The sequence below is a fragment of the Zonotrichia leucophrys genome, chromosome 3, assembly GCF_028769735.1.
Source record: "Zonotrichia leucophrys gambelii isolate GWCS_2022_RI chromosome 3, RI_Zleu_2.0, whole genome shotgun sequence".
Taxonomy (NCBI): Eukaryota; Metazoa; Chordata; class Aves; order Passeriformes; family Passerellidae; genus Zonotrichia; species Zonotrichia leucophrys.
In genome coordinates, this window is record NC_088172.1 from 62,773,047 (window position 1) to 62,788,677 (window position 15,631).

Here is a 15,631-nt window from a genome sequence, read left to right on the forward strand (position 1 = left end):
TATTCTGTAACTTTTTAATGCATACAACTGACATAAACATGATGAAAGATGGACAAAAATTACACAAAAAGTACTAGTTGATATATTACAACGACCTGAGGTAATGCTTCCTTTGTAAATCATGTATGTGATGGAATACAGCTACACCTCTCTTCATATCATTATCATTTGAAGTTTCTTTCTCAAGTGTATGCATACGGAAGAAACAGCTCCACTCGACAGAGGAAAAGACAGATCATTCAGCTCAAGTGCTGCAAAAATTTGACAGAAATTTTCTCCTAAAACAACAGAAACACACACTGATAACGCGTTACTTGTGGAAATGGTATGTGCATAAGCGTGCAGGGGCTTTTACACAGCTGTCAACCCACGGTAATCACCGTCGCTAAGTATGCCTGCAACGCGAAGACAAATATTTGACCTATTTTCTTAGCAGAATTTAGCTGTCATCATTCGTAGCACCACGCTCTCGTGAACCAGCCACTGCCAAAGGACTAAGGCAACACGGGCATCGAATTCTTCGCCGGCAGTGAGAGCGCATCCTTCCACGGAGCGAGGTTTGTTCCAGCGCTAAAGCACTCGGCCCCTCGAACCCCCATCCCTCTGCCGGCTCCGGGCTGCGCCCCGGTCCTGGCAAGCCCCCCGCGCCCGTCCGTGCCGGGGACTCACGTTTGTAGCTGGCGGCCCAGGGCTGGTAGCCGTAGTAGCCGGTGATGCGGAGGATGCGCTCCTCGATGGAGGTGAGCCCCACGGACGCGCTGGTGAGGTCTTCCACGGAGCGGGACCACTTCAAGTCCTCTTTGATGGCCTCGTCCACCACCAGGTACTTGAGCTGCCGCAGCTGCGGGCTGATGTCGGACAGCCGCCGGGGGCTGACATCGGGGGAGCGCCGCATGCCGCTGCGGGTCGGGAGAGGAGCGTCAGCCCGGGGCCGCGCCGCCAGCGCCGCCGCCCTCCGCCGGCCCCGGGCGAAGTTGGCGGCGGGCGGCGGGACCCCCGCCGGCAGGGGAGCCGGCCCGGGCCCGCGGCACCCACAACTTTCCTCGCCGCCCTCTTCCACCGGAGCGACCCCCGGGAGCGGGCGGCGCCGCCGGCCGGGCTGAGGTAAGGTGAGGTGAGGTGAGGTGAGGTGTGGGGTGTCCCCGTCCCCCCCGGCCCGCCCGCCCGGCCCCGCGGGTACTCACAGCGTGGCGGCTTTGCCCCGCGCGGAGCCGTTGGGGAACTCCCGGATCCCCATGGGGAGCAGCAGCGATGGCTGGGGGGCGCCCAGGCTTCCCGGCGGGGCGAGCCGGCGGCTCTCACCGGCCGGGTAACAGGCGGAAAGGAAGGAAAGGAGCGAGCGGGGGAAGGCGGCGCCCCCGTGGCAGAGGGTCCCCGGGCTGGCGCTGGCCCCGGCGGGAGAGGCAGGCAGGGAGAGAGGCGGGCAGGGATGGAGGGACGGAGACGGGCGGGCCAGCGCTGCCGCCTGCGAGCCGCTGCCGCCTGCGGAGCGCCGAGCGCCGGCGGCGGGGGCCGGGCAGGGCAGGGCGCGCTCCGCGCCCCCCACCCCGCGCGCTCCCGCCGGCCGCCGGCAGGGGGAGCCCCCGGGCCCGCCGCCGCCGCCACAAGCGGCCCTCGGGCGGGGCGGGGCGGGGCGGCCTCACCCTGCCGGGGCCGCCTCACACCCTGGGCGGCTTCTCCTGCCCGGGTGTGCCCGCTCGGTCGAGCAGCCAAGCCGTTCCCCACTCTGTTCCGTGGCGACAAGCTCGGAACGGCGCGAGAGGGCCGGAGAGCCCAGCAGGACCGGCTCTGAAGTGACCGTGGAGCCCGTCTGACGAGGGGACCCACCTGGATACCCCCTAAGGCCGCCGAACCAGCTCCGGGTCACGCAGCCTTCTACCAACTCACCTTTACTTTTATTTTTTTTTTTTTTAAATCCATCACCAAATTTAAGTGGCAAACATGCAGTTAAGCTTAAATGAACATGTGAGCATTGATATTACCTTATACAAAGAATTAATTCACAGACAAATAAGATTAAAATCTGATAATAAAGAAATTTAGATTCTTGGGCAAAACTTGGTCACCTAGAAGTATAGACAGTTGAAGTCAAAGAGTGTTTTGTATATATGTATCCATATATATTTGGAAGGGGGTAAAAATCAAGTCCAAGGAGAAAAGGTTGTTACCTTTCACCACTTCACTAGCTCAGTTTACTTGGAACATTAAACCACCAAGATATCAAATGTGGAAGTGAGCTGGATCAGTGAAATGCAACCTTTCACTGTCACTGAAGGGAACATTACAGCATCACTGCACCATTGTCAGAAAGGGAAAGTATAAAACATAGCCAGCAAATGAAAATCAAATGAATTATCATCCTAAATACACATGTATTGAATAAAGCACTAACTTTATTTTATTTCCTCTACAACCCTTATTTTGAACCTGTGAAGAGGGAAAATGTTTGCTGTTAAGGAAGCTGGTTCCAAAATCCACTACAGATGAACGGCAGTGGTCCAACAGTGCAAACAGAGGGTAATTGTGCACGTGCTTGATGCTGCCCGCCAGTAGTGACAGAAACCCTTGCAGGGTGCACAAATCAATGCAGAAGGATGATTTTGGTTAAGATGAGGGGATAAAAGCACCATGCTCACTAAATCTAAGGATACCAATCACTGTCATGATTTAAGTCTCTTTAGGGCATTTGGGGCAGGAATGGTGATGAAAGGCACGAATGGATTAATCATTTCAGTCAGGCCTCCCAAGGCCATCACTGGACCAGCATCGTTCGGTATGCACGGTCCATGCTCTCTCTGGCTTTACGTGGTGGACAAGGATAGGATTTATTCTGAGAATTTCCCATAATACTGCATGCATCTAGTGTAAAATTCCTCTATGATTATAGGTCCAGAAATAAAACATAGTTTCAGAGCCAGCAAAGGCTCCAATAATGAAGGGAGCCAAACACTGTTGACCAGCCAATAGTGACTGACACCTGCTGAGCGCTCACCTGCCTCTTGGCATAGGCTGCTGCAAACTAGCACAGGCTGCTGCAGCCCTGCTAGATATTGTGCCTTCATCACTGATGTGTTTAGCTGCTCATCTTCTATAGCACCAGAAAGCAGCTGTGGAAGTCAGAGACCCTATTACACACATACTCACTTTGATATGCCAGAACCATCCTGTTCTTCCATCCAGTAAAATTTTTTCAGCTGTTTTATTGCTCTCCAGCTGCTGTCATTCCAAGGTGCAAATGAAATGACGGATGGGTGTTTCTCCTCTCACACACACAAGTGACTTTGAACAGCTTGGGTGGCAGCACTGACAAACTTGAAGTGAGCATGCCTCTTGCAACAGAGGAAAAAAGTGCATGGGAGTGAACATCTTAAAGTTCACTGAAACATTTAATAAAGATGACATTTCAAAATTTTATAAGATGCAACAGCAACATCTACAAACAGCTACCTCTTAGGATCTTACCAAACCTTGCTGTAAGGGATGTTTCTTCTTTAAAAATAGCCGCTGCTGGAGACATGCAAGTAAAAATTCTTATGTATATTATTTTAATTATGTTCAAGCATTGTAGCTAAAACTGTAGCTGTATGGCATTGGACAATAAAGCATAAAGTTTTGGATTCCACATGACTTGGCATTTGTAGATTTATGGAGCTGTTTAAGATTTTTAATAAAAGGAGAAGAAAATCTTGTGGTATTCTAGCAATTCCACAAAGTGTAAGGAAAAAAATTAGCTAAGCAGAATATACCTACTCTAGGAATAGTGGGCAAAATGGTATTCAGCACCAAGCTGGAGCCACTGGGAACAGCTTTCTGAACCTCTTACTAGTAAGAGTTTATTACTTTAGTAAAACACCTGCAATCATTCAAACACAGAAGGGTTAGGAAACCGTATTTTTCTAAAAGGAAGAACTCTATAGCAAGGGAACAATATCTATTTATTCCAGAGTGTGGTGCCTTATTCTGTCCTTTTAGATACTCCTTTTTATGTTTTTCCAGACAACATGAAATTATATGCTTGACTGATATCCAGCTCTTAAAAGGCACAGCCATTAAGATATATTAGCATTGTTGTCTACAGTGTGATGCCATATCAAAGGAAAATATAACTTAAACTGTATTTATTTTCACCTCCCATCAATACTAGCTTGCCAGAAGATTCTCTGGGATGGAAGTTTACATTTATCAAAATACTACTCTTTTCATGAGAAAGGTAAGTGCATTTTTTTTTTATTTCTCCCAACCATGACCCCAAGATAAGAATTTTACATTTAAAAGATTCTCTGACATTCTAGACTAAGATAGCAACCATGTTTCATCAGGCAACAACACAATCACTACTGTATAAACACCAGCATGAAGTTGATATGGTCCTTCTTTCCCAGGTCATAAAAATCAGCCTTAGAACCTGAATCTTTAGAAGGCAAATTAGCTCACTCCTTAAGCAAGGAAAGACTTAAGTGCCCTTCTCACCAATTATTCTGCATTTGATGCTTAGTCCTGCTTCTTAGTATTTTTATATTTAGCACTGAAGGTATAAGCCCAAGCTATTAATAACTTGTTCCTGTCCCAGGGTATTTGGGTGTTGGACAGAAATACAATATACATGATAAAAGTCCTATATAATATATGGAAATGCTGTAGGGCAAAGCTATTCATTTTCTCCAGCTGGGGTCAAATTTGACATCCACATGAATATAATGCTGCTGCATAACCCAAATGACTCCAGCTCTATCCATGGGACTAATTGTAGCATGTTCAGATTGAACAGGAGTGCAACTTTGAGCATAATGCATTTCACATACAAAATATTTTGAATCAGCAACAACAACAATAAAAAAAGCAGAAACTGTCTAGTGCATCCTAGATATTTGCTTGCATTAATGTTTTAAAAATATTTAATACCATCTTGAAGTGGTTGAAATAAACCCAGAGAACCAAGAAAAACTGATACAGCAGTCAGAGAATGGCCAAATGAAGACTGAATGAGAAGCAAAAGTCAGCCTGACCACCTCTGACAGAATCACCCTTGCTCTCTCAAGTAGAGAAACCAACACTGTGCTTGAGAGAGCAGTCAGATGAATTTAAGACAAGTGAGAGCAAATTTTTCACATGAGCTCTCACATTGCGCTGAATCCCCTGCAATGCATGGCAAAACCAAATAAGTATCAGAATTTTTGTCATGACACCTTGCTGAAAGTAACTGGAAAGCTCTGGAAATGACAATCTAGCTGCCTGTTATAGTGAGGAAGGGCCATACACAGTTAGTGTCCCAGTTCCTGGGAGGTATGCTGCTTTATAGAAAGAAAGCTGATTTTAATCTGCTACTTTGAAGTGGTTGAATATAAACTGTTCACTTTCTTTCTTTGACAGACACAGTGGAAAATAGAAGTCCTTTATATTTGGAATGGAAAATAGACCTATTTTTTGTTTTGATATCCATTGTTCGATGAGAAGTGCATAAAAAAATTAGGACAACTCATCATGTCTTAGTGGCGTACGAGCCCTGCCAGTGCCTCTCTTCCAAGTTCCAATCAAAAACTGAAATGAAAAGAGCAGAAAAATAGTAACATTTCCTTCCTCCAGCAAGAGTCCCAAAAGGAGGTGTTAATGAGAGAATGCAGAACAGACTTCTTCAATATCCCATATCTTAAGAAATGCCAGAAGTGTCAAAGTCCATTGGTATGCTATGTAGCCTTGATATCCCTTCATGTTCTGCCATTTCACATTATTTGTTTGTGCTAGAAATAGCAGGCTACGAAACTCAGGTGAAGGAAAGGCTGGATACTGGTACTGCAAGTTTTCTGTATTTATCTGTGCATGACTCCTAGTTCCCCCTTGTCCCACAAGTTTGCTGAGAGGCGAGCCAAACAATCAGGGAATGAGGGAACTAGGGAAAAATATAGGAAAGAGAATTAAGGACTCCAGAAAAAACATGAAAGAAAACTTTTATTGGATTTGTGCTCAGGGAAGGAAGTAGCTTTAGCAAACTAGAGCACAATATTCGTGTTGTGTTAGCCCCAAGAAAAACCTAATAATTCTCACCCCTCAGATAAACTTATGGGCTGTTTTCTAGTTTTGAAGGTGTTTTTAAAGTTGGATTTTTTTAATGCAAAAAAATGTGTCACTAGCCTTGGACTGCACAGATTTCTCAGCAGGAGAGATTTCTGAAGAGAAAGAAACACTTGGAAACTGATGTGACAGGCAATTTTTACTGTATAAAATTAATGGTAGCTGTTTGAAGCTGCACATGTGTCTGAAACATTAAAAAACCCACAGCTGAATTTTTGATCTGGAAGCATAGAAGATCAAAAAAGCATTACACTTTTGCCAAATGCTTCCAAAGTGTGGGGCCAAGCTGCTTACTTCTATGTAAGCATTTTGAGTCCTATTTGTAAGTTAACCATTCTTATTTTTCCAGACTTGGAATTAATTTTGGAAGCTACTGTAACTATTCTGTTGCACCAACTCAGACCTCACTTCTCCCCACAATATACAAAAAAGTGTCCTTTCTTCACCTTTTGTCTCCTACAATGGACAGATTTCATCCTGTCATGAATAAAGACTGTATCTCACTACACTTTTTTCCCGGATGTTCTTTGAAATCAAAAGACTTCATTAGAAAAAGTAAATCTCTTAAGAGTATAAATGTTTAGTGAGAGCAACAGTAAGAGCCAGGGGCAGACAGTTTGCTATGCAGGTCGTTCCTGCAGGTTGCAACACCCCTACACAGTGCATACCCAGAGAGAGGCAGACATTAGCACTGCTGCGAGCCTCAAGGCTGCCCTGCTTCTTAGTGGAAAATGCTATAGCATTAAAAATGAGTTCTTTCATCTTGTATTTCCTTAGTAGATTCTTTTATTGTGGTGATAAATTTGGAACAATGAGATTATTTGATTAAACTTTCTCAGTCACTGCTGAATGGACTACCCTGCTTGTAGAATTAATAAAAAGGCCAAGACACCTCATTAACATGCTTGGTATTGAGCTGGATTGGCAGCAGCACAGCTTAATCCTGCCAAAGGCCATTTGCTGAAGAAAGTCAAAAAGCTTTTAAATCATATTCTTAAAGGTTGAGTCAGGAGAAGATGACCTTGCAAAAGCTGTGGTCCTAACTGTGCAGACTTCCCTTCTGCCCATTCATGCTAGAGCTGCTTACTGCACAGAACAATATGTTAAATAGTATGGTGTCTCCATATGCAATTTAATGCAACAGGATTTATTTTGCTGTGCATGCTGATTGGAAAACTATGTACAAAAGCTTAGTTTTAAAAAAGCCAAATATGCCAATGTCCTCTGGCAGGGTTTTTGTGTTTTAGTTCGTTTTTTTCTCTTTTTTGGTAGCTGGAAGTATGCTAGCATCACTTGATGGTCTAAAGGTACATTTTATTTTAGAAGAATTGATACAGATGTACTACACCACTTTAACTATTGCCTCACAATCTGTATAAGCAAATACAGCTCAGAAAGACATAGACAAAGTGGATGAAAAGCATGTGTACATTATCATGCCTATCAAAACATCACAAAGATCAAGATTAATGACATCATTGTTGTTTAAAATCATTCATCTGTGGCACAATAACTATAGAAAGATTTATTGTCAAGTAAATTGCATTATAATCCTAATACACAACAGCCTATAAAACAGATCTCAACCTTCTGTTTTGAAAACAGTGCTTAGATTATTTACTTAAATATGTAAAGTGAATGTCCCAGGTAGTTAAAACATTCTTTATATCTGGTCACCTAGGTGAAAATAGTTTTTTCTATATAGACACATTTATATTTCTATAAATGCAGAAGCAACTGCATTTCTCAACAGTAGCACACTAGTTTCAACACATTAAAATTTATGGTGAAGTTATCCTCTAAGCTCAATTAAGCTGCTTCATACCAGTGAAACTTCACCAGTTTAGTAGAGTTGCTTCCAATGTCTAGTCTCTGAACTCACTGGTAGGCTCTCATTGTGAAGGGTAACATGATTTTTGTGATCAATCACTTCAATGTATTTTCAAAAAAAATGTGACTACAAGAAAATTTTATTGCAAATATCTTAACTTCTGTTTTTGCTTAAGCGAAACACATAAGAGTGTCTTAAAAGTTCATGGAACCTTTTGTTGCTGTCTTGGTAATGTTTCTTCTAAAATGCATTTTTATATTCCTTTTTCTAGGCTACCTTTATTGGTTTTGAGCTAAAGGTTTTCCTTGTATAAAGGTTTTCCTTTTCTGGCCCTTGCAAAATTCCTATTAAAGTAAAAATGGGGAATGTGAGAAAATTAAAAGAAAAATTGAGCCCTATTAACAACATGATAAATATGAGGAAGGCAAACTAACACCATACACGTAGGTAAGGAAGAGATCACATTATGCTTACTTATCTTCATTAGAAAAGGGACACTCCTCTTATCTGTTTTGCAATATAAATATTGCAAAATATTTATATATTTATTAATATTAATATTTATCTATTTTGCAATATAAGTCCTTGAAGTAGTAATCCAAAGACAAAAATTACAATTCCTAAGACAGAAAACTCCATGGAACTTCAGGAAATGACAGTGCTGTGTGAAACAGAGGATCTGTAAGAATGTATCTCCCCCCCGGTCTTCTTCAGGTCACTTTGAGGTTTGGTTTGGTTTTGTTTTGTTTTGTTTTTAATTGAGCATTTGGCTTTAGAAATAAGTAAAAATGTTAGCCTTGACATTTAGAATCTGTAATAAATACAGAAAACAAGGACATTGCAAACCTCCATAACTGGATTTTTTATTGTCTGACAGAAATAAAAATTTTAGGTGTATCAAATAGCTAAAAAGAAAAATAAATAGAATAAATAATTTTTCTTTTATTGTTCTCCTGCAGTTGAGATTTCACACATTAAAAAGTTGAAAACCAGCAACTTTTTATGCTTTACAGTGCAATGAAGATGTAATTTGCACCTTCTGTATCTCACATGGGATTTTTATATTGCCTTGGATGCACTTTCATAAACATTAAAAAAGAAATAAAGTAGCCCTAATAAAACACAACCACTGCTACTTCCTGAACACTGAGCTATAGATAGTGTTTTGCAATCCTTCAGTACTCATACACATTTGTGACAAGGGTTTAACCCTCAGCTGTTACTAAAATTATTGTCTTGTAACCTCAAATGTATTTCTCTACCAAACCAAAACAAATACTCATGACAACATATTTTAGCCTGGCTTTTGACATCTCTTAGGGAGAAAATTTTCATTTATTCCTTTTGTTGTCATAAATAAAAGAGCCTTTTTTGTGGCTTCTCCTCCCACCTGCTGAATTGTGAGTTACTATGATCCCATTCAAGACAAAAGCCCACCCACACAATGCAGTTGCAGAGGTGGCTGTTCTATGCCTCTAATTCACTTTGGCTGCTTTAGTCCATGAAAAACAACCTGGTCCTTGCAAAGCCAAGTCATGCTCCCTTCCCTCCCTCCTCCAGTAGTTGTGGATGCTCTTTGTACAACCTGGTGTAATATTCTTCAATATCATACTCAAACAGAGATACTGCAGTATACAGAAGCCATTTTAAAAGCCTAATTTTAACAGCCAAATTTTACAAAAACTCAGCAGTAATGTGCAGCTCTGCTCATGACTTTGAAGAGATAAACGTGCATGGATACACATGCACTTTAGGAACAGCAGTTTTCCATCCTAAAACAATAAAGTGCTTTGCTTAGGCGTGTTTGCTGCAGCTTCCATGAGCGTTATGGAAGTAGATGGACACACATGTCAGAGCATGGATTCAGTCTTGTCCATCTCCACAGCAGAGACATCAATCTCCATTGCTCACTGGCAGCAGTTATTTCATGTGCCTGGCAAAAATCACACCAGTAAAAACACAGACTCAATATTAGATTTTGAAGGAAGTGTTGCTGCTGTTGCTGCTATTATACCATTTAATGTTTGTATTGCATTAGTCAATAGCTACCTCTTTATTTGCAGCCTCCTTGCTTTTTCCATTTTATTAAGTTTTAGTTGTCAAACAAGATTGAAAGGAAATAAATCCTGGGGCTTGTGTAATGACTTGTTTTCCCATTTCTGAACGCCCATTCTCTGGTTAAGTATGAAGACTTTTTTCATCCCCTCCAGAGTTATCATTTTATCTGATGAAATTTAATTATTCTTGATTGTCATGCTTTACTTATGAATGCTCATCAGCTCTCTGGTCTATGAGCCAGCTCAGAGCTGCAGAGTGTTGTCTGTGTCATACCTTTCAGAAATGCAGTTTGTAGCACTAACTTTCAGAAAGGTTCTTTGGTGACATTTTGTAAAGATAAAAATGAAGCAAAAAAGATATTTCCATGCAGCCTGCCATACAGAGGGGTGTCAGGAGGAGCACTGCTTGCCTGCTTCCATGGCTCAAATTTCACCAAAAGGATCATCAAAGTTCCACTCCTGGCCCAACACAGCGCCATCCTCAGGAATCACACCATGTGCCTTAAAGTGTTGTCCCAATGCTTCTTAAACTCAGGCAGGCACATGAGTGGGGCAGTCACCAAAATAACAAAACAGAAGCAGCCAAATCCCAAGGGAAAAGTTAACAGCACCAAGAAAAAAAAAAAACCAAACCAGAACCTCCTTCCACTACTCAGAAGCAGAAAAAGGAAATTTTGGGATGAAAAAATTGTGAACATCCTTAAGAACTCTATTATATTTATATGGAATCTAAATAGCTGAGCATCATACAAAAGGGCCCATAGTTATCCACTAGTGATAACAATTATCTGCATGGTATTTTCTTCTGAAGTTCAGAATACCTTTTCTTACCTTGTTCTAGAATAGGCAGGAAGGCTGTAGAGCACCTGCTTATCACCTGAGATCCATCTTGCTGCAGGAGTTTGCACCTTGTGCTGTCTGTGTTGTGGTATTTCTTGACACAGACCAACAAGACAAGCAAATATATAGTGGGAAGGTCAGGGAGAGGCCAACTAATCTGATTTACAGAAAGTTCCTGGGATATAAAGGAGGTTAGTAAGACCTCTCATATGGCTGTGGCTGAGGATAGAAAGGTAACCATTATGCTGTTCACTGATTAATTATATTTTTACTTGAGTTTAAAAACTTTTTAAAATGCACACTTCATTTCTGTACCTTTCCTGAGCACCTGTTGATTTTATTTGGTTTTAAGTTACGTACCTACATTGATTCAATTGCCAGTGTTAAGCAAAAGGCACGAAGAGCTGAAGGGATGATAGGAAAATATCTCCTGAGAACTGTGCAAATCTGTAATATGAAACTGTCCACGTGTGTGCCAGCATATACATGTTTTTACCCTCTGTTAGTGCCTTCCAAAGAAAGTCTACACACACACACACACACACACACATGCACAGCTCCAGACCACGGCATTGACCAGCTCATTCTCCAAGCTGCTGTACCAGTTGTGGGCCCCACTGAATGGAGCTCACATGGGGCATTTTTGCCATCTTCTGCAGGAGCATGGTCAGGCCCTAAATGAACAAAGGATCTAGCTGTAGAGGTGTACCAAGAGATTTATCTACCCTCCCTTCCTCTACCTGGGATCCAACTCAAGCATAAATTTTTTAATAGAAGAGCAGTTTTGTAGTCGCTGGCCTCTTTGATCATCCAGGCTTTAAAAAACAACCCATTGGTTCTGTTCCTTTTGAAGTTGTACACAGCAGGATCATTAGCAGTAGAGAAGCAGACAGATGCAGCGCTCAGCGTTAGGTTCCCACAGTCACCATAACAACATTAAGTAGGGATGCAGAGCTGTACCATCACTTAAAATGAGACTGACAAGTGCTGCAGAGTGGTGGGCAGGTGACACAGCCTTTGTTTGGAGGCTGTTCTCCCAGCAGTGAGCCAGGAACATGGAAAAGGACCAAACAAGAAGCAAGGGCACTTTGTGCTTGACAGAACAACTGGAGACTTTCACCTCTGCTTGTCTCCTGGGAAGAGATGAAGTTTGCAGGCCTTGGTAATTAATTGTGCAGCTTCTAGTTCTGGCTAGTCTGCATCTTCTGCTCTAATTGTCAAACTAGAAAAGCTTCTATAAATGATTGTCTCCTTTCCTCTCTTACTTCTCTTCCCTCTGCCACTCCAACTCTATGGACCATGATTAGATGCAACTGTAATGAGCTTGGTTCAAAATCTGAGAGTCATTTATGCATAAGCACTTGTGTTAGATCTTTCTTTTCTAAACATACTATTGGTGGAAAGTGGTGGTTGAGGAGTCATATAAGAAAAGTTTCCTATTTCTTCAGAAACTAGATGTTTAAAGTGTGTTTAATAATTTCTAGGCAATTATAAACATTATCAACATGAATTAAGAGCCTCAGCTTATCTGCAACAAGATAACAACTTGTGGCACTCAGAGTCATAAATCCTTTCCAGTGACATCTCCATGACTGTGACGTGCAATAATCCTTCGTATTGATTGCCTAGTTCTAGACTGTCAGGCAATATAAATGGGTAATCAAGGGCATGATTAAAGCTGCAAAACAATTGTTAGCAATATGTATTTTAAGTTGAACTGAAGTGCTTCCTAAATTTCTCTCCCATTTGGAGATAAAGAGTAAGAGATCCCTGAGGTGAAACACTGGATGCTTCCTGGCACAGGGTGGTGGAATTGACCTCAACCTGCATGTCACCAGTTATACTATAACAGTGTCTAGCCAAGAATCACTTCTATCAAACCAGCATTTCTCAGTGCTGTAGGTAACTTCAACTTTCTTTTAGATTATGACAATAGAGCTTAAGACAGAGTTTTAGTTAGTATCATCAAAACCTTATTGTTGATGTGGAAATGAATGCCCAGTTCCTAGTTCTGACTTCTAACCCACAACACCCAGTAAATTATAATGAAACTTCAAGCACGCACTTTTTACAGGAGCTGACAGAAACCCTGAAATACACTTCACTATAGGATCACCTGGCATGACTTTTCCCAATCAAAATACTCACCCAAAAATCCATAAGTATCAGTCAACTCAGGCAACCTCACCTTGGAGATAAGAATACTTTGACATTCAAACAACAGCACAAGAGTTTGCTGTCAGGAAGAATGGGGTGGGGAAAAATAAGGACCTTATTTTAGGACTTACTTACCATCATGGTATTGGCAAATTTATGCTGAGTTACTATAAAGCATTGTTTGTGGTGACCACAGGCACAAGCACCATAAGGGAATTCCCAGTGGAATGAGTTTTGGTGCTACATAGCATCATGACACTAGGCTGTCTCAGTAGACATAAGTGAAAAATGGCATTTCTTATGAGTTTGGAAAGGTTAATTTCAGAGAAGCCTACAGCCTCCAGGTGGTGCAAAAGCAAGGCTTCAAACGGATGAATTCAGTGCAAAGCTTCATGCAGAAGGTTCTGCTGCTGCCACATTTTGCCACACTCCATTACTAGCACTTCTTGTCCATGCAAAGTAATGTATTAATTTGTTTAAGATGTGATAACATTAGCTTAAGAAAACATATCTACAAGGTTCAGCATTAGAATGAAAATCAACAATACCACACTGACACAAACCTCTTCATTCCACCAGGTGCATGCTTGTTAGAATAACAGTAGCTTTGTTTTCCATTGTTCATGCATTTGTAGTTTTCCACTGCCTTGAAGATTACAATGAGTGAATTGATTTTCTCCTGTCTACACATACAAAACTACAATATAGCTCTGCTGTGGAAAAGCCCTGCATACTAATATCCTAGCTGGTGTGCCAAGGGAGCTGCTTGTGGGCACTGATCTCTACTTCAAGCTAAAAGAAACTGAGCGCTCTTTTTCAAGTAAATTAGAAGCATGACAGAGTCTACAAAGATACGGATCAAATAACTCCAACAATTCTAAAAGCCAGCATTCCATGATTATCCCAAAGCAAACTCTGAGCTTACTAATTGAGCAATTTTTACCTCTAGTACTGTGAAAACTTGCAGGAATCAAAGAGCAAGAACTTTGGAGCAGAATCAAAAACCAGTGCACTTGTGCATCTCAGTACCCAACATTTTAGCAGAGTAATCTCCTGAAACAGCCAATCCTTTGGCCCAGTGGCCTACAAAGTGCAATAGCACTTTGTAGCAATAGCACTACTGCCCCTATATATGACATTTGTTTGTAACTTGAATCACATGGACATCATCTGCTTTTGTTGGAGCTTTTTTAAAATAACATTCTACCACACTTTTTTGGAAATTTTTGAGAGAAAATAATAGTGCATGCTGGCCTTTGGTGAACATGAAAGTTGAATGCAGTGCATATTGATTATTAATTGCAGAGTTCATTATAGTCTGCACTATCTTGGAGCAAAACAATTCAAAGAGGACAGGCAAAGGTAAATTCTAAACAGAAAACTGAAAAGCCATAACAAAAATTATGGATAAAAGCTCTAAGAAAGGAAGACAAAGATAGCGGAGGATGAATTAAATCCTAGGATTCCCAGGCTGGCTGGGACTGTTACATGTCTTTTTCCATGCTGGTGGTGGTGTTCATCTAGTACCTCCAGCACAGCTAGATAGAAGCCCACAAGAGGTTTTTTACTGACATGATTGTGTTAAAAATTAGATTGGCTTCTTGAGTTCTTGAGCGTTTGTGGAAGCACTGAAGTTTTATGTTAACACTCCACACCAGGAAAAACTAAAACACCATAAAACAGCAGAATACGTCATGCCTTCATTCTGACATGAAGACAATGCTTTTAAAACATGAATGAATATGCCTTTCATCAACACTTCAAATTTATTTATCAAATTATTTCAGTCAGTTATATCCAGCCACTTTTCTGATGACCCTGTCTGCAGCTTTCACCAGGACTCTTTCAATATTTTTTACTTAACAAGAACAGGACACAGGTGTGTGTCCACCTGTCCTGTTTCCTGAAGAAATCCTAATAATTTATTAGTGATTAGCCTAATCACTAATGAGACAGTGTAGAACTTCAGGATTACGTGTTCTCCTTTCACTTCTGTCCCTTAATGGCTCACGGACCATGCCTGAATAAAACACCTAATAATGACCTCTTGATTGAATGACCTTTGGTCTTCCTAAATATCTGAGACGTGGCTATAACACTGATCTAGGGAAAAAAGTGAGATTGAAAATCCTCCAGCACTCATCTGATGTGGCAATAAGTCTCCAACTTGCACTGTTTTTATACTGTCATCATCTCCATCCTGTCATTTTTAAGTCAGTGGCCAGATTTGCATTTTCTAGAGGGACTAGAGTCTGCTGGCAAGGTTCTTAAAATGTAACTGCTGGCCTTGTTAGAAGAGAAATATTTCTTCTGGATTCCAAGGAGGTTCTAAGTCAGAGTCATACAGCTGGGATTTCTGACCAAAGCAACATTCACCAGCTTAATAATGGCAGCTTCTAGAATACTGCCGTTCAGTGTCTCTTTTCTGTGCATATTCAAGACTTTAATCATCATCTTTATCCATCACAGAAATTCAATAAGGGCTTCAGAACTGACCCTTGATCAGATTATAGAGCTAAAGTCAAAGTCAGAGATAATCTATTTTCTGTGGCCAGTGAAGATGCACCAGTTTCCCTTGAGGATTGCTGTGGGCAGACATATGAAAACACTGTCATGATAACACCTCTGGGATAACATAATTAGTTTAAAAGGGGAAAGTTGCTGTGCAGGAGCAATT

General features: G+C 41.5%; 1 protein-coding gene and 1 long non-coding RNA gene across 2 annotated transcripts in view; one reads left to right on the forward strand and one right to left on the reverse strand.

The window, feature by feature from the left end:
- Window positions 1-1,547, reverse strand: part of SLC35F3 (solute carrier family 35 member F3) — a 162,578-nt gene extending 161,031 nt beyond the window's left edge. Inside the window, exons 1-2 of the mRNA XM_064708506.1 lie at window positions 1,185-1,547; window positions 670-899 (exon numbers count right to left, since the gene is read on the reverse strand). Coding sequence (XP_064564576.1) covers window positions 670-899; window positions 1,185-1,237 — 283 coding nt within the window. The 5' untranslated portion in view covers window positions 1,238-1,547. The remainder of the gene's footprint in view (window positions 1-669; window positions 900-1,184) is intronic.
- LOC135445663 (uncharacterized) lies at window positions 164-6,569 on the forward strand. Its single transcript, XR_010439575.1, has 3 exons — window positions 164-823; window positions 4,145-4,210; window positions 5,371-6,569. It is a non-coding gene; the product is annotated as an uncharacterized LOC135445663 (long non-coding RNA).
- The last annotated feature ends 9,062 nt before the right edge of the window (window positions 6,570-15,631 follow it).